General features: G+C 42.9%; 2 protein-coding genes across 4 annotated transcripts in view; one reads left to right on the top strand and one right to left on the bottom strand.

Moving 5' to 3' along the window:
• ENOX2 (ecto-NOX disulfide-thiol exchanger 2) overlaps nucleotides 1-15,465 on the bottom strand; it is a 40,324-nt gene extending 24,859 nt beyond the window's left edge. The window contains exons 1-2 of one of the 3 annotated variants that reach the window (XM_033137227.1): nucleotides 15,375-15,465; nucleotides 889-1,011 (exon numbers count right to left, since the gene is read on the bottom strand). In XM_033137227.1, coding sequence (XP_032993118.1) covers nucleotides 889-1,011; nucleotides 15,375-15,417 — 166 coding nt within the window. In that variant the 5' untranslated portion in view covers nucleotides 15,418-15,465. Of the gene's footprint in view, nucleotides 1-888; nucleotides 1,012-9,490; nucleotides 9,613-15,374 lie in introns of those variants that run through there. The other 2 variants (XM_033137226.1, XM_033137228.1) reach the window with 2 other exon arrangements.
• Nucleotides 15,466-20,146: 4,681 nt separating this feature from the next.
• On the top strand, nucleotides 20,147-21,136 carry GPR119 (G protein-coupled receptor 119). Its single transcript, XM_033138263.1, has one exon. The coding sequence runs from the start codon at nucleotides 20,147-20,149 to the stop codon at nucleotides 21,134-21,136; it is 990 nt and encodes a 329-aa protein (XP_032994154.1).
• Nucleotides 21,137-24,772: the final 3,636 nt, after the last annotated feature.

Genomic DNA, 24,772 nt, shown 5'->3' with positions numbered 1-24,772 from the left:
TGTAGATAAAAACAGCAACAGTTACAATTACAGACCAACAATCTTATTCAGTTAAAAGCTGCAAAAAAAAAATTGTGTGTTTTAAGGCCTGCTTATATACAAACAGACTAAGTGTAAGGCAAACATCCTGGGGGAGTAAGTTCCACAGTGATAGGGCCATCAGTAAAAAGGCCCCGTTTCCCCTCCACTTCGAACCTGATGAATCTTAAAGGCAGATCTACGAACAGGACTTCTATGGCCAATATCAGGGTTGGGCAGGTTCATGTAAAATATAGGTAGCCCTTCAGATATCCTGGTCCCAAACCATTTAGATTTTAAAAAGTAACCACCAACACTTTATTTGGGCCTGAAAACTCACTGGTAATAAGAGTGGCTAGTGTAGAATTGGTGTTATATGCTCTAGTCATCTGGCCCCCCAAGGCAACTGGGGAATGCATTCTGTACCAGCTGAAGCTTTTGAACAGTGTTTGAGGACAGCCCCACATACAGCATGTTAAAAGTAGGATAATTGGGATTCAATTATGGACTACTGTGGCCAGCTCCACTTTCTCCAGATAGAGTAACATCTTATGTATCAGTTATTTCTGGGAACAGATTCCATCAGCAACTTCCTAGAAAACAGCAAGTCCAGGAGAATCCCTCAGACTGTGTGCCTGGTCCTTCAGGTGGAGTGCAATCTCATCAAACTCTATTTCTCCCAGCAGCTTCATGTGCATGTTAACAATAAGACAAGAATGGAGAGACAGAAGTGGTTATGGAGAGGAAAGAACTTCCCCAGTACCATCTTCTGTGTCTGTCCAGTTGTGTTCTTGTATCCCCCATTCATAGTTAAGACATCCCCAGGCACAAACACAGCTTACTACACCACATGCACACATCATGGCCTACCTGTAGGCAAATTTATCCTCTTCCGTTTCTGGCTTGCCTCGCCTCCATTTTCAGCAGGGCTGTCCCTGCTGTTGAATGGCAGAGGTTTGCTATTGCCAGGGTCAAAGGGCAGGTTGTTTAGTCCTGAGAGAGACAGGAAAGGGAATAATTTGTTAAGAATAGCATTTGATCCCTTCTAATTTTCAAAAAAAATCCTCAATAAAGTGCAAGCCAAATGTTTTCACAACACAGCCTCAGAGAGAGAAAATCCTGAAGTAATACAAGAAAACACTGCACTATTCACCTACTGATGCACTGCTAGGAAAAGTGGTCGGCAAATGCCGTTTCCATGCGCTGCTCTGGTTCACCAGAGTCGGACATGACTAGACCTAATGGTCAGGGGTCCCTTTACCTTTTTATGTATACTTAGATTATTCTCTGCTCTAGTAGTTTAAAAAATAAATTAATTTTAAAAAGAAACAAGAAACAGGGACTTAATAATTGATGGCCACTGATGCTGCTGGTGCTGAATACCTTCCATAGAAATCTGAAGTCCAGCTTTGTGTTGTGGTACTAGGAAATGGGGGGGGGAGAGAAGAGAGACACAAGCTTCAGAAATTTGTTTGCAATTTACCTTGGCACCTAGCACAATTGGTTATGACAACAAATACAGGATACAAGTGGTAAGACTGTCTAGCATTGCAACACCTCAAAAGCAAGAGGAAAGCTTAATTGAACAGAACATCTTGACTAAGTTTTCACCAATATAACTTATCACATAAGAAGAACCTGGAGAAGTGAAAGGGTCCTTTTGTAGCAAAGAGGGAATGAGCTGTTGTGAAGGAATTATCCTGGCATGTTGCATCTCAAGCAGACTTGCCTCTTGAGGACAGAACTTTATTTGATGATGCTAGGTGTTAAACCCTATGCTAATCCCAGAGCCCTGGTGAGAGTAGCGGCAACAAGTCTTAGCCATCACTGGGATGGTTGGAGAGTCTTGGGGCACTTCAGAACGATAAACATTTACTGCTAGAGCATTCCCTACATAGTCAGGTTTACATTTCCTGCACCTGGAACCAAGGCTGCAATAGTGACAGTCTTCTCTCTTGCCAGAATGCTGGAACAGACATAATGGAAAACTCTGAACGGAGATGCTTAAAGTAAATGCATAGACTTCAGTTCTGCATACACCAGGGCCACACAATTTGCAACCTACCAAACATAGACTCATTGCACACAGACATGTTGTTACAACACCTCTCAATTTTATTTTATTTTATTTCATTTACTGTGTATTGGCCTGAATATAAGCCTGACTTCCCCCCCAAATTCTGACTGTGAAAAGTTAAAGCATGGCTTAAATTTGCGACCTTACAAAAACTGGCTTTTATGATATCGCTGCTGAAATAGACATATGGTAAAACGGAGCAGGTGTGAGTGCCTGCAGAATTTTAAGGGGGTGGCCTATATTTGGGTATCGTCTCCCCCCCCCCTGAATTTTAAAGGTGCGGCTTATATTCGGGTGCGGCTTATATTCAGGCCAATACGGTATATACCACATATACTCCAAGAAGCACAAGGTAGTGTACGTGGTTCTCTCCTCTCCATTTTATACTCCCAGGGCCAAGAGAAGGAAGCCAGTCTCCTTCCAGATAAAAGACTGATTGTACCCAGTCGCATACACAAGCTCACTTACACTTCCTTCAATCTATCTAAGCCAAAGCAATCTTCTAAGAGCTTGAGAATATTTCCCAGCCTAGCTCCATCAAGAGCAAGAGGAACTAAACAAAGGAGCTAAGCAAAGATCCTCTTTTTCAGTCACCTTTCTAGAGATGTTTGAGAAAATTATTATTTCTTTGCTATGAACTACCATAACTTGATCTGCACTTCTGAAAGTTGCAAGTCAGAATATACCAGTAATTATCCTTTGGGATTTGCACATATTTACATTTTGCAATGTATTTTTAAAGCAAAAACGTACATGTTTTAAATTGCATTGTTTTGAGAAACATATATTCAGAAATGTGATCCTCCCTCCCCCAGCACTGCTTTTAAATGGGGCAGACCAGACATATGAATAAACACATACAAAAGTGACAGAGAACCAAAACAGTCAATTCTGCCCAATCCTATAGCTCCCTTACAGAGATGGTCCCAATATGGTCCTTTTGTAAATTAATTATTTATATAGCACCATCTATCTGCCTGCCACTTTGCAGAGGATAATGACAGGCCCAGCGGAGTTTACCATCTATAACCTAACACGGGAAATAAAGCGAGGAAGGTAGGGATAAAGAGGGGATAAGTGTTTGCTCATCTGAGTTACATACACAAAAGTTTAACTTCAGTAGGGGTAGGGATTAAAGAGTTAATTAAGCAGCCAAAAACAGCAATAAAAACTTGATGTGGTGACAGAGCCAAAAACTTGATGTGGTGACAGAGAATCTTTGTGCTGCTATTACAACATCAACAAACCAAAACCAAACATTGAAGCACTTGCCTGTGACTGTTGTATGACAAAAGTAGCAAGTGAAATTAAAGAATGACCAGACTTAGTACAGTTCGCCTTATGTCAGATACATGCCTTAATCACCATATCCTGATTTTGGGAACTCTGACATGGCTCATAAGGATACGTTTGTAGTTGGAGGAGTTCACAGCAAAGCCAAAGCTTGGGGAACCATCTGTTCAAGTTACTTAGCAGTCCACACTTTCCAAGCAGCAAATGAAAAGAATGCAAAGCGCCTGGAATATGATTGAAGGACTTGGAACCCCTAATCCAAGACACAAGTGAATTCTTGAAATACTGAAGCTAATTTTAAAGGAATTGTGAAACCACCAGCAATTGCGAATACAATCCGCAAGCTGCTTGGTTACAATGTTGTTATTGCCATGTGCCCAAGGGTGTGGCCTGCAGAAATGCACAAAGAAAATAGCACCAAGGGGCTTATGCAGCTGATCAGTACAAAGTTTACCCTATACATAGATACATCACAACTCCCAGGGTTCCTTAGTTACACAGAATGCCTATTAAAGGTAAAGGGACCCCTGACCGTTAGGTCCAGTCGCGGACGACTCTAGGGTTGTGGTGCTCATCTCGCTTTACTGGCCGAGGGAGGCAGCATACAGCTTCTGGGTCATTTGGCCAGCATGACTAAGCCGCTTCTGGCGAACCGGAGCAGCACACGGAAATGGCGTTTACCTTCCCGCCAGAGCGGTACCTATTTATCTACTTGCACTGCTGCTTTCGAACTGCTAGGTTGGCAGGAGCAGGGACCAAGCAACGGGAGCTCACCCAATCGTGGGGATTCAAACCGCCGACCTTCTGATCGGCAAGCCCTAGGCTCTGGGGTTTAGACCACAGTGCCACCCCATTCTATGGTATAAAGATGTACATAGTCTGCAAAATAGTCTTGCAAGTTACAATTCAAAACAGGGCTGCAAAACTTATTCCCTTGCATGTTTACTTGGTACTGTTTTAAGTCTCACTGAGTTTAATACGGCTTGTTCCTCTAGGTGTTAAGGCTACAATTTCCATTCCACCCTGTCTTCAGCACAATCAATGCAGTTTCCACAAAATACTGCACTAGTTGACTCACGGTCTGCTATTTCATGTAACTTACATAATCAATGACAAAAATATTTCCACACCAATCAATTCAATATAAAAGAAATGTAAAAACAATGTAAATAAATAAACCTACTATGAATTGGTTGAAACAAGAACATTGCAGGAGAATAAAGATTGTACTTGCTGGATTGATTTCTGTTCTGGACCTTAGATAGAAATAGTGGCAATTTCCACTTCCACTAAAATTCTCTGATGTTCCAACCTGCTCCCAAATAAGCATGCATAGGATCTGCAGCCATCATTTATTTAAATCATATTGACAAAAAAAGTGTGACTGGTTATTTGGAAAGCAAATTAAAATAAAATAAACTGCATCTAAACTGCTCACCAGAGATGATGGGGTTGCACTGGCACAACCCAAGATCTACCTACTGCAAACACACTCAGCCCAGGAGACATTGGATTTCAATTATGCTGTTAGGATGGTGACAGCTCAAATTCATAAGCAGGGGTGGAGCAAGGGAGCGGGGGGTGGTGGCCCGCCCCGTGTTCCAGGGAGGGGGGTGACACTTTGGCCAGCCCCCCTCTACCCCGCCCCGCCAGGCCCCGAACGGGGGCATGCCGCCTTTTCCCCCTTCCAGTGGCTATTTTTCGGCACGAGGGGTGGGCCAGCGAGGAGGGGGCGTTACGCTTATCACTGGCATGACGGCCCCTCCTCACTGGCCCGCCCCTCACACAGAAAAAAAGCCGCTGGTAGGGGGAACGGAGGGGGGCAAAGCAGGCACTTGAACGCGCCTGCTCTGCTTCCCTTTTTCCCCCTTTCCACAGCTTTTTTTCGGCGCGGGGTGGGCCAACGAGGAGCGGGCATCATGCTTGTCGCTGGCATGACACCCCCTCCTCACTGGCCCGCCCCTCGCACAGAAAATAAAGCCGCAGAAAGGGGGAAAAGGGGAAGCTTCCCCTTTTCCCCCTTTCAGCAGCATCCACGTGCGTCGTGACAACACAATGACGTCACAACGCATGCGTTGTGCCCCTCCTCCAGGGGTATGCCTCTGCGCCGCCGCCCCTGGCAGCGCAGAGGCTTCCTCCGCCCCTGTTCATAAGGAATAACTTGCAAAACAGCTAAATATGGCCCGCATCATGAATAGGGCAGAAAATATCTATGCTGCTACTCTAGCTTCCTCACTCCCATTGTTTTAAAACAGAGGTCAGCAAACTTTTTCAGCAGGGGGCTGGTCCACTGTCCCTCAGACCTTGTGGGGGGCCGGACTATTTGGGGGGGGTTGATGCAAGAGCACCACGAGCCCTGGCGGCTGCTTACCTGTGTCTTGCGAGTGGCGGGGGCTGGCAGCGAAGGGACGATGAGCAGCGTGCAAAAGGGCTCTGGAGAGGGCCTGCTTAAAATGGCAGCCGCTTGAGTGCTGCTGCTGCTGGCACCAACAAAACCCAGCCCTCTTCCTTCTCTAGGCAGGGTGGGGAGAAGCCAGGAGGAGGGAGGGAGGGGGAGGTGCCACCATGTGAGGGAGAGGGAGGGAGAGGGGAAAAAATGTGTGCGCTGGTGATCCACGTGGTGATTCCCGGACCATCCGTGGGCCGGATCCAGAAGGCAATTGGGCCTGATCGGCCTGCGGGCCTTAGTTTGCCTACCCATGTTTTTAAAACTACAGTTTTTAAAGCTACAGAGCCAAGAGCTGCGCCTCTCCTTTTTATGAAGAACTGGCATAGAAATTTAAAGCAAAGTCTGAAAAAACAATTGCCAACTTCTTAGTTGCAAATTCAGCTAAATCTAAAGATTAAATCTAAAGGCTTACAACAGTGATACAATTACACACTGTGCCATCAGTAGTCCCATATATTTCAAAGGAAAAATATGGAGGGGGGGGGGACCCAAAGGAAACAAAACACATACATTGCCTAAAAACATTGCTCCATATTTACCTAATTATAAATAACCTGTTTGGGGAAGCTAAAACAGACCCCAAAAATGAAACTGGAGATTATAACTTGTGTATCTACTAAAAGCAAAGTCAATAGAGACCAAAGTGGAAAGTAATATGTACAACCACACTGTATTACTTTCCATTCTGGCTTCTATTTGAGACATTTTGTTTCATACATAGAAAAAGTGACAGCATTAGGTGGTAAAAGGTAGACTTCCTCCTTTTCTATAATTGCTTGACAATAAATTTGGTATTCCTCAAAGAATACAAAGGTGCCCTGATCAGCAATAGAATCAGTTTCAAATATCTGTTGTTCTTTAACATTTTCAATGGGAAGCAATTGTTGTTTCTCCATCCCAGTATACTTTGATGCAATTTACCAGTAATATATTTTGCCCTTGGCACAATCTTAAGAGCTTCCTTAATTAGTACAGTATCTTAAGGGCCCAACTATTTGTGACCTCAGCTGCATAGTTCTGCCCTTAAATGCTGGTGCACACATTCGTTGTTGTTGTTGTTGTTGTTCAGTTGTGTCCGACTCTTCCTGACCCCATGGACCAGAGCACGCCAGGCACGCCTATCCTTCACTGCCTCTCGCAGTTTGGCCAAACTCATGTTAGTTGCTTCGAGAACACTGTCCAACCATCTCATCCTCTGTCGTCCCCTTCTCCTTGTGCCCTCCATCTTTCCCAACATCAGGGTCTTTTCCAGTGAGTCTTCTCTTCTCATGAGGTGGCCAAAGTACTGGAGCCTCAGCTTCAGGATCTGCCCTTCCAGTGAGCACTGAGGGCTGATTTCTTTAAGGATGGATAAGTTTGATCTTTTTGCAGTCCATTGGACTCTCAAGAGTCTCCTCCAGCACCATAATTCAAAAGCATCAATTCTTCAGTGATCAATCTTCTTTATGGTCCAGCTCTCACTTCCATACATTACTACTGGGAAAACCATAGCTTTAACTATACGGACCTTTGTCGGCAAGGTGATGTCTCAGCTTTTTAAGATGCTGTCTAGGTTTGTCATTGCTTTCCTCCCAAGAAGTAGGCGTCTTTTAATTTTGGGACTGCTGTCGCCATCTGCAGTGATCATGGAGCCCAAGAAAGTAAAATCTCTCACTGCCTCCATTTCTTCCCCTTCTATTTGCCAGGAGGTGATGGGACCAGTGGCCATGATCTTAGTTTTTTTGATGTTGAGCTTCAGACCATATTTTGCGCTCTCCTCTTTCACCCTCATTAAAAGGTTCTTTAATTCCTCCTCACTTTCTGCCATCAAGGTTGTGTCATCAGCATATCTGAGGTTGTTGATATTTCTTCCAGCAATCTTAATTCCGGCTTGGGATTCATCCAGTCCAGCCTTTCACATGATGAATTCTGCATATAAGTTAAATAAGCAGGGAGACAATATACAGCCTTGTCGTACTCCTTTCCCAATTTTGAACCAATCAGTTGTTCCATATCCAGTTCTAACTGTAGCTTCTTGTCCCACATAGAGATTTCTCAGGAGACAAATGAGGTGATCCGGCACTCCCATTTCTTTAAGAACTTGCCATAGTTTGCTGTGGTCGACACAGTCAAATGCTTTTGGGTAGTCAATGAAGCAGAAGTATATGTTTTTCTGGTGCACACATACACACGCCCAACTGTGAACACCAAAGACCCTAACCATATTGGAACTATAGTGTAATGTAGCCTTTAAGCCTAGTATAGTTGTAGGTTTTAACCCGTCCCCCATTGCAATTCAGATCTGAATTGGGGGTGGGGGGTTCTGCAACTTCAATTTATGTGGGTGGTGGGGTGGACCTGCACTCAACGGCAAACTGCAATTGCAGTCATGTTTAATTTGGCTCTTACCATGCCTTCTATCAGCAACATTTTTCTCTTTAAAAAAATTACACATCTTGCCTGATGAAGAGCTGTGAAATCTGACAGCTCACTTTCTGTGACTTTCAAGTGGTCTAAATAAACCTATTATGCTACTGCTTCTATCTGAACCTGCTACTGCTACTACTGACTTGTTTCATTGGCCTCTACCACTGTATGATGAAGATGACTATTGTAAAGGCTAATAGCTAAGTCCACTTTGTCCTCCAAAACGTTCATGTAGCAGGGAGACACCTTGACCTATAAAATCTAAAAACACTGCAGGGATGCTGTGCCACAGGCTTCCTTTGTCAGATGCATGCTGCACATACAGAAGAGACTGACTATGATAACTACACAATGAAACTCATAAAGCATGCTTTGGAAGTATAAGCAGCTGCAAAAAACGGGGAAAGAATGGAGTCAGCACACCAGCTTTCATACTTTTGGCCAAGATAAGCTAATTTTAATCTTTAATATTCACCAGTCACAAAGTGCTTACCTATCAACAGTGGCGGCAATCTGCATAAAGAACAGAGCTTGATTTCCAGTTTGAGGTAATTTCAATTGAGTTCTGGATATGAATATTATTAATTTTTCCCATTACACTGAAACTTGAGATTCAGAGATGACCTATTTTCCTACAGTCCCCTTGCACCTAGGAGTGGCTTGCTTCTGTTTCAAGCCACAACTAGATGTTAAGAAGCCATTGCCCATCTGTTTAAATACTGTCTGTTTCAACATTTATTATAAAAAACATATTCAAAGAACCAATTCCAAATCCTTCCCATAACACATTTCAAGCCGCACAGAAAGAGATTTAGAAAATGAAAGTCTAGAAAAAAAAATGAGATAAAAAAATTAAAATCCTGAAAGCTCTTCTGAACCTCCCCTCCCAAACACAGAGCCTTTGATGACTCCAAGGCAGATTGGGAAGGCTAAAAGCCAGGGAAACCGCATTAAAAGGCTATCAAGAGCACCAGTTTGACCAGATACACTGTGGATTTAACTCCAACTATTCCATATTTAAACCGTGCTCTTGCTGAATCCATATAATCCAAGAGATCCGGGAGCTCAGATTCAGTGTTATACTTGGCTGCAGGCACTCTGGCTAGAGCACTGATCTCACTTGACTGTTGGTGTCTGTAGACTATACTCTCCACCACCCCATCGCAAACTAAGACTGCTCATGGCAAACATATTGGAGTCGAAAACCTCCCAAGGTGAATCTCATTACACCAGAATGCAAACCATACCTGTGAAATGCACAAAAAACATGATGGTACTTCGCAAAGAGTGCTCTTCAGTCTCAGCGTGTTTTATCTTGCTACCCACACAACCACACCATCATATAAACACAAACTAGTAACACAGTTCAGCCTGTGTGTGACGTATATGCTGTGCTGGACCCTGCAAACAAACCAAGTGCCAGCAGCCAGCGTAACAAGAGGAGAGCTTAACGTCAATAAAGCTACACAGCAGGCAATTGGAAACGCTGGGATGCATAGAACTCTTTTTTTTAAATGAATTGCTGCCCACTGCTGCATCTGTCCCCATCAGTTACCAATCAGTGACTCTGTAAGAGACTAAATCCTGAACATTATGGGGAGACGGCCAGAGAGCAGGTGGCGAAGTAATTAACGGCATGCTCATCTGTGAATTTGCAAAGGATTTCAGTCCTAGGATCATTGAGAAGCAGCATGCAATTGGCAAGCCCCAATCTTGCTGGCTGCCTGCCTTGTGAGTTATCTTTGCCATAACTTAACCCTCAAGAGAAACCAGTACCTCTTTCTTCTTAAGAATTCACACTAAAAAAACAACCTTTTAAACTTCCCAACATGCTTATTTTGTAACCATAACTTTGAAACAGAAAAGAGGTGGGGGGAAACCAAGATCAGCAGATATTCATACAGCCTTGTATTTTAAAAACTCACCTAGTAGCCCTAAGTGATCAGGAGTTCCTTGAAGGTGAGCGAATAGGATGGCAGAGGAAGGAAGCGTTACTCTGCCCCTTCTCCCACAATGCAGTTAGTTGATAGAAGGCATGTTTTTTTTTTTACTATCCTACAAAGAAGTTAGTAGCCTGCATTTCTACCTGGCTGTGAAGGAGGAGGAGCCTTCCCTTCATCTTCAACCAGCATAGAGACACAGGCTACTATTCTCTTAGCAGGCTGTTAATTTTTGTAGGCTTATTTACAAGGCTAAACATCAATATGGTGAATATTCCAGAGAATAAATATTGCTGCAAAGGTACACTCTGGGTAGCAGGAAGTTCTGTAGTTTTTTTGTAGGGAGGACCGCTACAAGGGGTCCTCCCTACAAAAGATATTCAGGCATTACCTGTTCTTTTGCCATGCAGATAAAAAAAACCATGCACATATAGACTGAGATTTAAAAAAATCTTCACATAAAAGGTTGCTGAAAGGTTTTCCCTTAGGCACCAAAAAGACAACAAAAATTGCACCTGTCTGATATGCAATGGAAGAAACATCCAAATGGAATCTGCCATAACCCCAAAGGCCCAATTCCTACAAAGTACGAAATGGGCCTCCTGATAAGATGGCATCTTCAGTGAGCAGTTGGGTATATAAGGAGTCACACAATCCTTCCTTACGCTTTCTATCCCAGTTCCAGGATTTTGAACTTGGCCCAGTAGCTAACTGGCAGCCAGTGCAATTCTTTCACCAATGGCCTAAGCCCCAGTGAGCAGTTGAGTCAAATCATTTTGCACTAGTCAGGAGCAGTCCCCACACAGAATATATTGCAATAATCCAATCTGGAGATGACCAATGCATGGCCAACAGTGATCAACCTATCCTAGTCCAGAAACTACCCTAGATGTCTTGCCAGCTGAAGCTGGTAAAAGGCACTTCTGGCCACTGAGGTCATCTGGGTCTCTAGCAACAGAGATTGATCTAAACTACAAGCCTGCTCTTTCAGAAGTAGTACAACCCCATCCAAAGCAGGCAGTTGTCCAATTATCTGGACTCAGGAACCATACATCCACAGGACCTCTGTCTTTGCCAGGATTCAGGCTCAGCTGGTTAGCCCTCATTCAGCTTGCCACCAATACAGAGCTTTCACAGCCTCTCCTGATTCATATAGAGAAATAGAGCAGTGCATCATCAGCATACTGATGACACCTTGGCCCAAATCTCCTAATAATGCCAATAACTTAATGCAGATATTAAACAACTTTGGAGACAATATGTACCCTGCAGTACACCAATATATACCCCGCTGGGTATGTCCTGCCCTGTGTGTCAGACAGCTGACCACTAAAGACTGTCCTGCAGTTACCAAGGAGACCATGAAGTCCTGAGCCTGAATCTAAAGGCAGTCTCAGCATGAGTGCTGAAATCACCCAGAACCATAGCTGTCAAGTTTTCAATTTTCTTGCGAGGAATCCTATTCGGAATAAGGGAATTTCCCTTTAAAAAAGGGAACTAACATTCTGGGATCCCACAACACCACACCCAAGATGACTCCTGCCAGTTTGGTCAGAGAAGCAACTGGGTAGTAGGGTGGATTCTGTAGTAGTAGCAACCCTAGTTTACTGTCTCTTTGGCCTGACACCAAGTGCACACACCCTCACAGCCAGCTCTAAGCCACAGTGGACCACAGAAATTCCCCCCGCTCCCTGTGCCTGCAGCTTGTGCTTATACTGCACCAAGTATCCAGCTGTGCCAAATCAACTCCTCCCAGCCTGCCCACCCAGGTCTTAGTAATACAAACCAGATCAGCACCCTCGTCCACAATCAAATCATAGACCATCTGATTATTCCGTTTCAGATCGTCCTAAAAATGTTTTATTGATAAGTGGCACAGGTATATATAAATCTGAAGGGGAAACCATTATAGTCACAGAAAAGAATGTCTGTTGTTCCATAGGATGATGTGCAGTACCACATAAGAACCACCTGCTGGATCAGGCCAATGGTCCATCTAGTCTGGCATCCTGGGCTTAACAGTTGCCTGTGGGAAACCAGCAAGCAGCTTGAGAAGTATTGCTGCCTCCAACTGTGGAAGCAATCACATGACATTTCTTTCATCTTCCAGTGAAAGAAACCAGTGTGGACAAGGCAACAGGGCAGTTTCTATGGTATCAAATTTCTACATGAGAAGCAATTTAATATAGAGGCTCATGTGCAATAAACATTCACTTGGGCTTTCGGCTACACACAACCTTGGTATGCATGTTAAGTGTCCATAGATTAATATAGGGGGGGGGGTGAGTAACCAAGTAATCACCTACTGGAAAATAAGCACCTCTTTTTCTGATTTAAAAAATAAACAAGCACATTGATTGTCTTAATCAAACACTGGACGTTACACAAAAGATTTTCCCCACTTTTTATGCTGGGCAGAATATTGAATATGTGGTTTATACAGAGTACCCCAAAATATAATGTATATATCTAAGTAACATATTGTTGCATGCCACCCCAATCTCTGAGCAGTGCAAGATTCCAGGGGTTCCAAGAACTTGCCCATGTTTTGGTTTCCTTTCCTTTCCTTTTAATTTGCATACCACCTTTCTATATTACTATACACATGACAGTTTACAAGCTGAAGAAAGAACAAAATAGACAGCAAAGATCACACACCTAGTAACAATCTGACATGTTCAGAGGGACAGCAGAGACTAGTGTATTTATGATATACAGTTTATTTGCACATACAGGAAACTCACATCTTACGCAAGGGTTAGATGTCAGGGGTCCACTTGTGAACACAAAATCGCCAGGAACCCCTGAAACTATTTCTCACGCACGTTGGAGGGCTGCTTACTGGGCTCTGAGAAGTTTGTTGGAACTCCTTCAATCTTCTGAGAGGCCAGTAATCCAGATGCCTCAGTTACTGGGCTTTGGAGGTGCAAAGGATGCTGCCAGAGCCCTCATACCGTTTTCCCAAAGTCAAGTAAGCAAGGTGTCAAGTTTTGGGAATGTGGCGCTAAGGCTCTGGCAATATCCCATAACCCTCAAGCTGCCTTCTCAAAGCTGGATAACAGAGGCGCCAGGCTTTGGGAAGGAGTCATGAGGGTTGTAAGATGCTCCCAGAGCCCTTGTGCCTTCTTCCCAAAGCCCAGGGAGCAAGGAATACCTGCTGGATGCATAGGTGGAGTGGGGGGAAATAAATAGACAGCAGGGAATAGTGGATTTATTTCCATTTATTTATTCTCCCCACTCCCATCAAAGCTACAATCACATAAGTTAAAGCAGTGTGGGATGAGAATTACCTGTATACACAACCTGAGCCTAAGATGGAGGGGCTCACAGCATTAGCACACCAGTCTTACTTACTTCTCCCATAGTTCTAGTTACAGGTAGGTAGCTGTGTTGGTCTGCCATAGGTCGGTATGAGCAAGAACAAACTTAGTTGGTCTCTAAGGCGCTACTGGAAGGATTTTTTATTATTATTTTGTCACAACCTTGGATTCAAACAGAAATCAAGCTTCTGCCTGCATCTAGTGCAGCTCTCAGCTCACACAACTCTGTGGTTTGGGGCTTTCTCACTGATAGCCTTTGTTATACTAAGGACAGTACAAAGGGCCATTAATTCACCAATAAGCTTGCCTGGCTAGTTCAGCAATGGGATCCTCCACTAGATTTTAACCCCTGCTGGATCCAGGACCCTAGGAATTAGAAGGGACTCAGACATCATGAAGACTAACCCCCAAATTTACAACAACGTTATACAATTTTTTTTGCTAATGATTGCAAAAATTTTACTTACACAATACAAATACAATTCTGGGCAAATCATTGGGAATTATTATAAACATTTATATACTGCTTATTCAAGAAGCTCAAGGCAGCAAAGATGGCTCTATAAGGAAGACTTTTCTGTGCCGTTCCTTGCCTTTTGAATGCCCTCCCAAAGACGGCTGACCTGGAAATCTCATTCCTGTACTGTTCTATTATTTGAGGGCAGGCAAAATTAATTATGTTCACAAAACTGCTAATGCCAGCATTACAGGCAAAAAAAAAAAAAAATTCTATTTCTATATTCACAGAACTGCTGAGGCAAGCATTTTCTACTTAGAGCAGTTTGATTTCACCCTCTGCCTGAATAAGTGGTTGCTGCTTTAGCTGTTGCTTTAAATCACTGTACTGTATTGTTACTACGATTCGCTTAAATAATAAATACTAATTATTGTAAATATTTATTATTATCATTACATTTCACTTTTTTGTTTCTCACTTCTCTACTAGCCACCCTGAGTAAAATACTATTTATGTTGAAGGTGCAGGATGTGAATGGCAGGTCACAGCCAACCTTACCCCTACACAGGGAAGACCCATTTAGATGAATAGGAATGGGCTAACTTAGTACCTTTGCTGGAGGAGACTCTTGAGAGTCCCATGGACTGCAAGAAGATCAAACCTATCCATTCTCAAAGAAATCAGCCCTGAGTGCTCACTAGAAGGACAGATCCTGAAGTTGAGGCTCCAGTACTTTGGCCACCTCCTGAGAAGAGAAGACTCCCTAGAAAAGACCCTGATGATGGGAAAGGTGGAGGGCATAAGGAGAAGGGGACGACAGAGGATGAGATGGTTGGACAGTGTTCTCGAAGCTACTAACATGAGTTTGGCCAAACTGCGAGAGGCAGTGAAGGATAGGCGTGCCTGGCGTGCTCTGGTCCATGGGGTCACGAAGAGTCGGACACGACTGAACGACAACAACAACTTAGTACCGTTAGTCTGTTCAGAGAGGGCTTAACTGGATCCAACCAACCAACTACTGTAACTAACTCATTCATCCTCACAACAACCCTGTGAGGTAGGCTAGGCTAAGAAAGCACGGCTGGCTCTTCATGGGTGGGTCCGGGGATCTGATATGAGGTTCTAGATTCAGAACTCTAACCACTACACCACCGCACCCAGTTGATTAAAAAGGCAAATATAGGGTCCAAACAGGGGGCAGCGACTAAGGGAAGCAGATCGTGGCTGCTGCACCTGGTAAATAGGGCCAGTGAGCAAAAACCGGGGAGCTGCCCTCTTTGAGAGCGCAGGCCGCTGCCGGTTCCCATGACAACGGCGGTGAGACAACCCCGCTCCATCCACCCTCCCATCCGACCCCGGCAGGACAGGAAGCAGCGCCCTGCCCCGCCCCGCCCCGTTGCCCAGCAACGCCCACCTGCTGGTCCCGCAGTCCTCCGAGGCCGATACTCCCGAAACATCCTTTCACTAGGAGGAACCCGCCGTTGCGGTCCCTTCGCAAACCCCGCCTGCAAGCTGCCTTGCGCGACGGCTTGTTGATTGGCGGTCTCTAGGGGCGTGGCTTGAAAACCCGAGAGCATGATGAGCAACCGTAGATTCGTGTGCGCCGCGCAGAAGGCTGGGGGGGGGGCGCGGGGGCGGGATTTGCCGAATTTTAAAAAGGGGAAGTGTGCGGGTTAAGGAGGGAAACCGCTTCCGCTTGCTCTGATTGGCTGCTCGAGCCCACCGTGCTGTGAAGGCTTCTGGGTAATGTAGTCTCAGGGACTCCGCAGGGTTCAGAAGAGGTAAGGCTGCGCTGGCAGCATGTGTGCATGAGTGAGTATGGGGCATAAAGTGGCACAGATCAGATGAGGTTTGTGCCTGTCTTTGCTTCAGCTTTATATACCTCTCCTTATCCCCAGCACTCAATTCAAGTACGGTTGTGATTTTTTTTAAAAAAATCGATTTTATTGTTTTATCTTTTTGTAAACCGCGTTGAGGGTTTTTTTTTTAAACAAACAAGCAGTGTATAAAGTTTATGAAATAAATAAATAATGCGGTTAACTATATGTTGTTGTTTTGAAGAACAAATAAAACACTGTAAAGGGAGGGTGGAGTGTGTGCAATGCATCTTTGATTTTCATTCACAGGAATGCTATTTTCATACTGACATCCAAAGTATAGAGGAAGCACAATAAATGATTTCAATGCTGCTAAGGGAGCACGGAAGAGTTCTGGAGAACTCAAAAGCTCGTGCAATATTTGTTTACTTATTTATTATTATCCTGTTATGTATTGAAGTTCTCACCCTAGGCCACTAGGGGTGTGTGTATATAGTTCATTCTGCTGTTTTCACTCAGGTCCGCACATGCAAATGAAAGATTGAAAAGTGACGTTCAGTGATTGGGTAACTACAGAAAATTGTTACTGTTGCATTGTAGCTGAGTTCTATATAAGCAGGCTGCTGAGCCCTTCAGCTCACTTCTGTTCCAGCCTGAGAATAAACAAGAGCTGCCTGAAAATCGCTGTGTCATCTGCTGTGTCCACCCACAACTTAATAATCCTAACATTTCTGTTAGCACTTAATATACAAAATCCCTAAGTGCTCTGCATAGAAACAATATAATTACTGAGAACCAAACTTTGTAACCAAAAAATGCAAAGAAATACATCAGTAAAACCAATCCATCGATAAAACATTCAATTAAATATAAATAATAAAACAGCAGCATGATGAATCTTAAAAGCAAAGGAAAGCCTGCTTTAATAGTAGGATCCTCAGAAAGTATATAAAATTTGCCACTCTTTCTTCCTCACAGACAGCACACTGAAGGTTGTTCCAATAACAACAAAGAACTGAAGATACTGCAAAAATTTAGGGTCCATCAGTTTACATCTCCATCCTGCAACATTCTCATAGATGATCTGGAGTACCATACAGACAGGAGTAGGCCTACTCCGTCATGTTATTGAACTAAGTGGTTGGAAACAATTAAATAAGGAGACATGCTCGTGGTTTTTCTCCCTATTCTTTTTAACTAAACCCCAATACCCATCTCTAGCTTCCTTTATAGGGTCAGTGCCAAGAATCTTATATGATTTCAAACTCTCAAAAGAACTTCATTTCTGGTTTCTTTGAAGATGTGGCCATTTCCTTTTAGAATTCTTTTGTTTCTGCAAGGGGTTAGTGGGTCCTATAAGATGTCCCATGTGGAATGTTGTTAAAGAAAGTCAATGGGGAATATCTTCATGGCAGTTGCTGTAAAATTCTAATGTCCTCATCAAAATTCACAGGAGACTTCTAAGGCTTCCTTCTGATATTTTGCAACATTTTGGTTGTCTCCTCACCACCAGCCAACCACAGCTCACTCCGGGACAAATAGAAATGAGAAGACTCTTAACTGATACAAATCTGCTTCAAATGTTATACAAACCTGCTTAATGTTTGACTCTATCATTTTCGTTGTCTATACATGAAATGTTTATTGGTGTGGGGTACAAAGTGGTTGTTACAAGTATTTTCATAAATGGAAGAAATAAAAGTTCCAAAACTAAAATTAAGGTATAGTGTGGGTGTGCATGCAGGTTTCTTGTTATTCCCTCACTAGCTTGTAGAATCAGATGAAATTAATTCTGAGCTTGTGCAATGTAGGCTGTGTGCTCACTATACCTTTAAAGCACCTCTGAAGCACATTCTTTCCCTCAAAGATGTCTGGGCATAGTAGTTCATCCCACACAGAGTTACAATTCCAGCAACCCTTAACAAACTACAATGCCCAGAATTCTTTGAGCAGGGGAGCATCCTTTAGAGTTATAGTATTATGTGTACATGCCATAGTACTGTAAAGCAGCAATTCAGGGTAGAAACAGGGATGCTTTTATGCTTGGCTGGCCTTGGTCTGGAGCTGCTAACTGTGGTCATTGATCGGGCTGAAACTTTAAAACTGGAGTGAGCAATCCTTTGTGCAGGAGCTACTAGTGCTCTCTCAAACAGTTCAAAATGGCTCTCTTTTCCTCATCTGTTTTCTGACACAAAGTGGGATCCGGGAGACAAAGGGAATACCCATAGCAGAATCTAGGCACACAGATTTTACGCTGGGATAGATACCATGCAACTCTAAGCCATGGTTTCGCCATTCTTGGACTCATGTGGGCATACAAACCTGTGCCTGTCCTTCAAATCAGAATTTAAAATCATAGATTGCAGTGGATTTCTTAAATCACAGTTACAGGTTTCAATGGAACAGCAAACTATGGATTGCTCCAAATTAGACATCAAGAGGGAATCGGCATATGTATATGTGTGTGAGGAGAGGCCATGTGAGCTTGATGTTGAGATTTGGCAGCCAAACCATGCTTTCGCCATAACATCAGCATCAACCCAGTGTACACAAAAGTAACTCCTCATTTGTATATTACATAATGGAAAAGCAAATAACGAGAATACAAATCTTGTTTCTGTATATGGCACAAGAATTCTAGCATAAACTCTACATTTCCATACAACTGGGAAAGCACTAATTGCTCTGTTTCTGGGCTTCCTATAGGCATCAGATTGAACTGAATGCTGGATTGCAGGACAACCACCTCAGGTAGTAGGATCCACAGGGGCAGCAGATCCCAATGTAGATCTTTATTCCACTCCATCCCTGCCTTGTTCCTGATGTAGATCCTCACTGCTTCTTCCTTAGCAAGGACAGCGGGTGGGTAGGCAGCACTTTGTGGTTTGTCTCAGGTGCTGGGTTAAATAGGCCTTTGAACTTACCCAGCAGGGCTCTTATATACTCAGTGAACATCTCCAGAATTGTATTTCCCTCTTATAAAAAGGTAAAGGGACCCCTGACCATTAGGTCCAGTCACGGACGACTCTGGGGTTGCAGCGCTCATCTCGTGTTACTGGCCGAGGGAGCCATCGTACAGCTTCCAGATCATGTGGCCAGCATGACTAAGCCGCTTCTGGCAAACCAGAGCAGCGCACGGAAATGCCATTTACCTTCCCGCTGGAGCAGTACCTATTTATCTACTTGCACTGCTGCTTTCGAACTGCTAGGTTGGCAGGAGCAGGGACCGAGCAACAGGAGCTCACCCCGTCGCGGGGATTCGAACCGCCGACCTTCTGATCGGCAAGCCCTAGGCTCTGTGATTTAACCCACAGTGCCACCCACGTCCCTCTTATTAGGAGACCCCTATTTCCCTCACAAAGCTGCAATTTTCAGGTGGTTTTGTAGGGCTGGACAATATATCAATATATCATCCAAAACTGCTTTGAAGTCCTTATCATGATATCGGTTTCATGATTTTTGACCTGGCAATATATTGCAAATTGTGTGTGTGTGTGTGTGTGTGTGTGTGTGTGTGTGTGATACAAAAATCATGATGTGGGAAAAACCATGAAGCCAGCCTCTACATAGCTCCGTCTTTATTTCAGACATCATGATATCATGATATCTAGCTGGTGATATATCACAATATTGAAAAAAAGAAATCACCCAGCCTGGTAGTTTGATTACCATTCCTTCTTCCCAGGGAACTCTGAGTGTTGTAGCTCTGTGAGTAGAATAGGGGGCGTATCCTAACAACTCTCAGCACCCTGAATAAATACAGTTCCCAGGATTTGGGTGGGGGGTAGTAACAACTGTTTAAAGTGGTATGATACTGCCATGATTAACTTACCATGCATGGCTACTCAAGGAAATGTACAAGTAGAGAAAGAGTTTTCTGTCAAGAAAACTTAGGAATGTAATACAATACAATACAATACAATACAATACAATACAATACAATACAATACAATACAATACAATACAATAAACTGATGGCTTCATCACAAAGGCACGCCATTTTGAGAGCACTGTAGAACCAAGAGACACACTGTCAGAGGCATATAGAGAATGTGGCCTTTGCTTGTATAGCAAAGTTGCAGGAAGCATTTCTCCTCTCCTCTCTCAGGTTGTCTGGAAACTGGGGGAGGGACTAGACCTAGCACCTGGACAGGTGTTGCCGGTATGAACTTTGCAAGGCTAGTGAGCTGAAGGTGGCAGAAGGCGCTAGGCTCTCAGAAAACGGCAAGACACTCATTCAACACACCATATCCTGGTTTTGAATTTTTTCCCAAATAAGTTCCGCAAGCAAGGTGGTCTTCCTGAGAAGCGGCTCGGGTTGCTTGTACTGACAGCAGAGCTCCTTTCTTCTGGTAAAGAAAAAACTGCCATGGGAAATGTTGGGTTTGGGGTTATCCTTGCGATCCTGGCCTCCCTTATCCTAGTGATGAATGCTCTGGTAGCTGTTGCACTGGTACGGCTGATCTTGAAAGGGGGCTGTCTTGGGCTGTGCTTTGTTTTAAATCTGGCTGTTGCTGACTTCTTGGTTGGATTTACCATCACGAGTCTCATCACAGAGGAGCTGTCCGGCCCTGAGTACCAGACGCCCCGAAAGCATTGCCTCCTGAGAATGGCCTGCATCACCTGCCCCTCAGCTGCCTCCATCTTCACTGTTATTCTGGTCACATTTGACAGGTACTTGGCTGTTAAGCACCCTTTCCATTACTTTAAAATCATGCAGAGCCCAGTTGTTGGGGCTTGCATCACAGGGCTCTGGCTCTTAGCCTGCTTGGTTGGCTTCCTCCCTGTGATGGCTCACAGCTTCCAGAGGGACAGCTACAAAGGGCTCTGCACCTTCTTCAGAGTCTTCCAGCCCACCTACATGCTCACTTTCTTCTGCGTGGCTTTCTTCCCAGCTTTCGTTGTTTTCATCTACTTCCACTGCCACCTGCTGAAGATCGCCTCCCTCCATGCCCAGCAGATTCGAGAACGCGAACACATTGGACTGGAGGCAGCCTGCCGAGTCCCTCAGCCCTCCAGCGACACAAAGGCTTTGCGCACCATCACCATCCTGGTGGGGTGTTTCACGCTCTCCTGGTCACCCTTCTTTGTCGGGAGCATCGTGCAGGTTGCATGTCAGCACTGTTCCCTGCAGCGCCTCCTAGAGAAGTATCTCTGGGTGATGGGCTTGTGCAACTCTTTGGCCAACCCCTTGGTCTATGCCTATTGGCAGAAGGAAGTGCGCCTTCAAATCTATCAAATGTGTTTCTGCATGCGGAGCAGGGTCTTCCCCTTGTTCCATGCTGACACCCGTCCTCCTACTCCCAGTAGGGTTGTGGCTTCAGTGCATGCCATCTCGCTAGCTCAGCTTGAGGAGTGATCGGTAAGAAAAGATCCTGTTGCGAGTGTTGTTTCTTGGGTGTGTTCTTTGACACACATGGTCCCTTTTACCTAGAGAAGCAGGGGCAAAACTAGGCTTTATTTCACCCAGGTCAAAGACCCAGTTTGACACACACACTCTTGCATATTTGCATACACACATACAGGCTGGCAGCTTCAATGGCGCCCCTCTGAAGGCTTCACCCAGGGCAAAAATCCCGGCTAGCTCCCATGTAGCTACAGCTCTCTCTGGGAGAAACACTTGCATTGTGTGAGGCTGCTAGCAAAAATATAATTTCACACTCCCCCCTCCAGGGCAACTTTTACTGGGCAAGTTACCTTTGGAGATGAGAGTGTAAGAATCAATTTATAGTGTCTCTGTGGAATCTGTTGCTTTGAAAGATGTACAGGTTGAGCAGGCAGTGCAAAGTGCAGAAGCAAGCACACACTGCTATTTTTTGAATATGCCAACAAGCCAGGAAAACTATTGGCATGGCAATTATGCAAAGATAGCATTAAAAACACTATTAATAAATTAAAGATTAAAGAAAAGACAATTGATAATCTGAGAGACATTAGAAAACATTTTTTTTTGTAAAATACTTTACAGGAAAATTAATTACGTTAAGTACACCAGCAAATTTCTCTGAGGTCTCTGAAGCAATTAATAATGCTAAAATAGGGAAATCACCAGGACCAGACAGCCTTAGGCCAAATATTATAAGAAGTTAACAGAAGCTGGTAATCAACCCATTACTGAATGTAATGAATGGAATTCTGGAAAAGGGAAGGTACCAGAAACGTGGAAAGAGGCCTACTTAACTTTAGTGCCTAAACAAGAGTCAGACTTGACATAGGTTACAAATTATAGAGCAATTTCATTATTGAACAATGATTATAAACTGTTTGCAAATATAATGGCAAACAGACAGAGGCATAGGAAGGTCAGGTGGTACCCGGTGCGGAAAAATTATTGTCACCCCCCCCATTGATTCTCCCCCCCTGCAAAAATGGTTTTACGTTATTTCATATTTTCTTACAAAGGAATAATAACAAGTAATACTAATAAAAAACTTTTATTTATATCCCGCCCTCCCCAGCCGAAGTCAGGCTCAGGGTGGCTAACATCAGATACATAACATTGGTATAAAATCAAACAATAATTAAATTACCTTCTAAAGACATCTCAAAATCAAATTAAAGTCCAAATTTCCACAGGGTTTCCACAGGGTTAGGGTTGGGAACAGTAAGTGCTCCACTGAACTGAAATTTCAGCCTTCATGACATAGGAAAACAGCAAAGTAAAGAAGCTAATTTGGTGGAGGAGGGTCAAGATATTAACCGATATGCATGAAATTTCATATATAGCTATATAATCCCTAGTATAGTAAGATAAGACCTTTGGAGCATGCATTTTTTTAAAAAAAAGTTTTTAATGAACCGCCCTAGTAGGGCAGTAATTGTTGATAATTTGTCACCCCCTCCATTATGGAACATGGGGCGGTCCACCCCTTACGCCCCCCTTGCTATGCCCCTGCAAACAGAATGAAAGCAATACTGTTAGAAATAGTACACCAGGGCCAGGCAGGATTCCTTCCAGGTCGACAGATGAAGGCCAATATTAGGAATATTATTGATGTACTAGAATACCTGGAAGTGAGAAATGAAGAGCAAGCAGCATTGATCTTTATTGATGCGGAAAAAGCATTTGAGGAAATGAATTTTGGAGAGAAATTTAGGAAACGAATAGAAGCAATATATTCAGAACAAAATGCCAGGTTAATTGTAAACAAAGTGATAACAGAGAAATGTAAGATACAGAAAGGGACAAGGCAAGGCATCCCTTGTCACCTTTATTGTTTGTTTGTTTGTTTGTTTGTTTGTTTGTTTGACATTAGAGTTCCTGGTGAGAAATATTAGGGTAGATGAAACTATCAGAGGTATAACAGTTGGATATAAACTGAAGGCATATGTTGATGATCTTGCAATAACAGTGGAGGATCTGAAAAATTCTCTTCTGAAAGTCCTAGAGAAAATTCATGAATTTGGACAGGTGGCTGGCTTTAAGTTGAACAAAAATAAAACTAAGTTGATAGTGAAATTTTTTTCAGGAAAAGATAAAAAAGAGATTCAACAGGACTTAGAAATAGAAATTTACAAAAAGGTTAAATATGTGGGGATATGGTTAACAGCTAACAATATTAATGTATTTAAAGACGAGTATGAAAAGGTATGGAAAGAAATAAAAAAGAATTTAGAGATGTGGGGACGATGAATTTGTCACTTTTGGGAAGAATATCAGTGATTAAAATGAATGTATTGCCAAAAATGTTATTTCTGTTTCAGTCGCTCCCGGCTTTAAAGAATCGCAGAAAGATATTACGAGATTTATCTAGAAAGGGAAGGGACTGAGAATAAAATATAAACTTCTTACAGATCTTAAAGATAGAGGATCTTTCTCCCTACCAGATTTAAAGATATATTATGAAGCATCCTGTATCTGTTGGATTTCGGAGTGGATTAAATTAGAAAACATGGATCTTTTAGATTTGGAAGGACATGACAATAGATTTGGTTGGCATGCGTATTTATGGTATAATAAAACCAAAGTACACAAAGAATTCCAGAATCATATAATAAGAAATGCAATTTTAAAAGTATGGGAGAGATATAAGGATTTATTAAAACAAAAGCCACCATGGTAGATCTCACCGACAGAAGTAATATCAGTAAAAAAGGCTAACATGAGGACTAAATGGCCAACGTACAGAGAGCTGTTAACAGAAGTGGATAATCAATTAAAGTTGTAATCAGAGGAAATCAGAGGAAATCAGAGAGAAAGTAATAGATTGGTTACAATACTTTTAACTAAATGAAACTTTAAAAAATGATAAAAAGATAGGATTTAGTTACACCATATCAAGATTTCAAAGAGAAATAGTGGAGGATAATATAAAATTACTGTTGAAAATGTATAATTTGCTGTTGGAATGGGAAACTAAAGATGAAGAGGTTAAGTGTTTAATGATAAAGTGGGCAAAAGATCTGGGACATAATATAAAATGAATGGTTGGGGGAAACTTTGGAAGGTGGATCTCAAATTTACTGCATGTCCCACACTTAAAGAGAACTATATGAAAATGATTATCGGTGGTCTGTAACACCGATAAAACTTGCTAAAATGTATAAAACAAGTTCTAATAAGTGTTGGAAATGCAGAGAAAAAGAGGGTACATTCCATCATATGTGGTGGGAATGTAAGGTTATTAAAAGCTAGTGGGAAATGATATATAATGAATTGAAGAGAATATTTAAGCTAACTTTAAAAAACAACAACCAGAAGCTTTTTTATTAGGTGTAACAGGAACAGAAATTCCCAAAGAACAAAAGAAATTATTTATGTACGCCACAACAGCAGCCAGATCCTGTTAGCCCAAATATGGAAAGAAGAATGGTTGCCAACAATAGAAGAATGGCAAATAAAACTTATGGAATATGCAGAAATGGCAAAACTGAGAGGCTCTGACAATGAGAAGTTTAAAAAATGGGGGGAAATTATTGTGTACGTGCAGAAATATTGTAAACAAGTTGGTATATTGACAGGGTTCGATTAAGCTCTTGTAAGCAGTAAGGAACT

The sequence above is a fragment of the Lacerta agilis genome, chromosome Z (assembly GCF_009819535.1).
Source record: "Lacerta agilis isolate rLacAgi1 chromosome Z, rLacAgi1.pri, whole genome shotgun sequence".
In the NCBI taxonomy this organism is placed as follows: domain Eukaryota; kingdom Metazoa; phylum Chordata; class Lepidosauria; order Squamata; family Lacertidae; genus Lacerta; species Lacerta agilis.
This window is presented reverse-complemented; position numbering and strand designations above follow the sequence as displayed.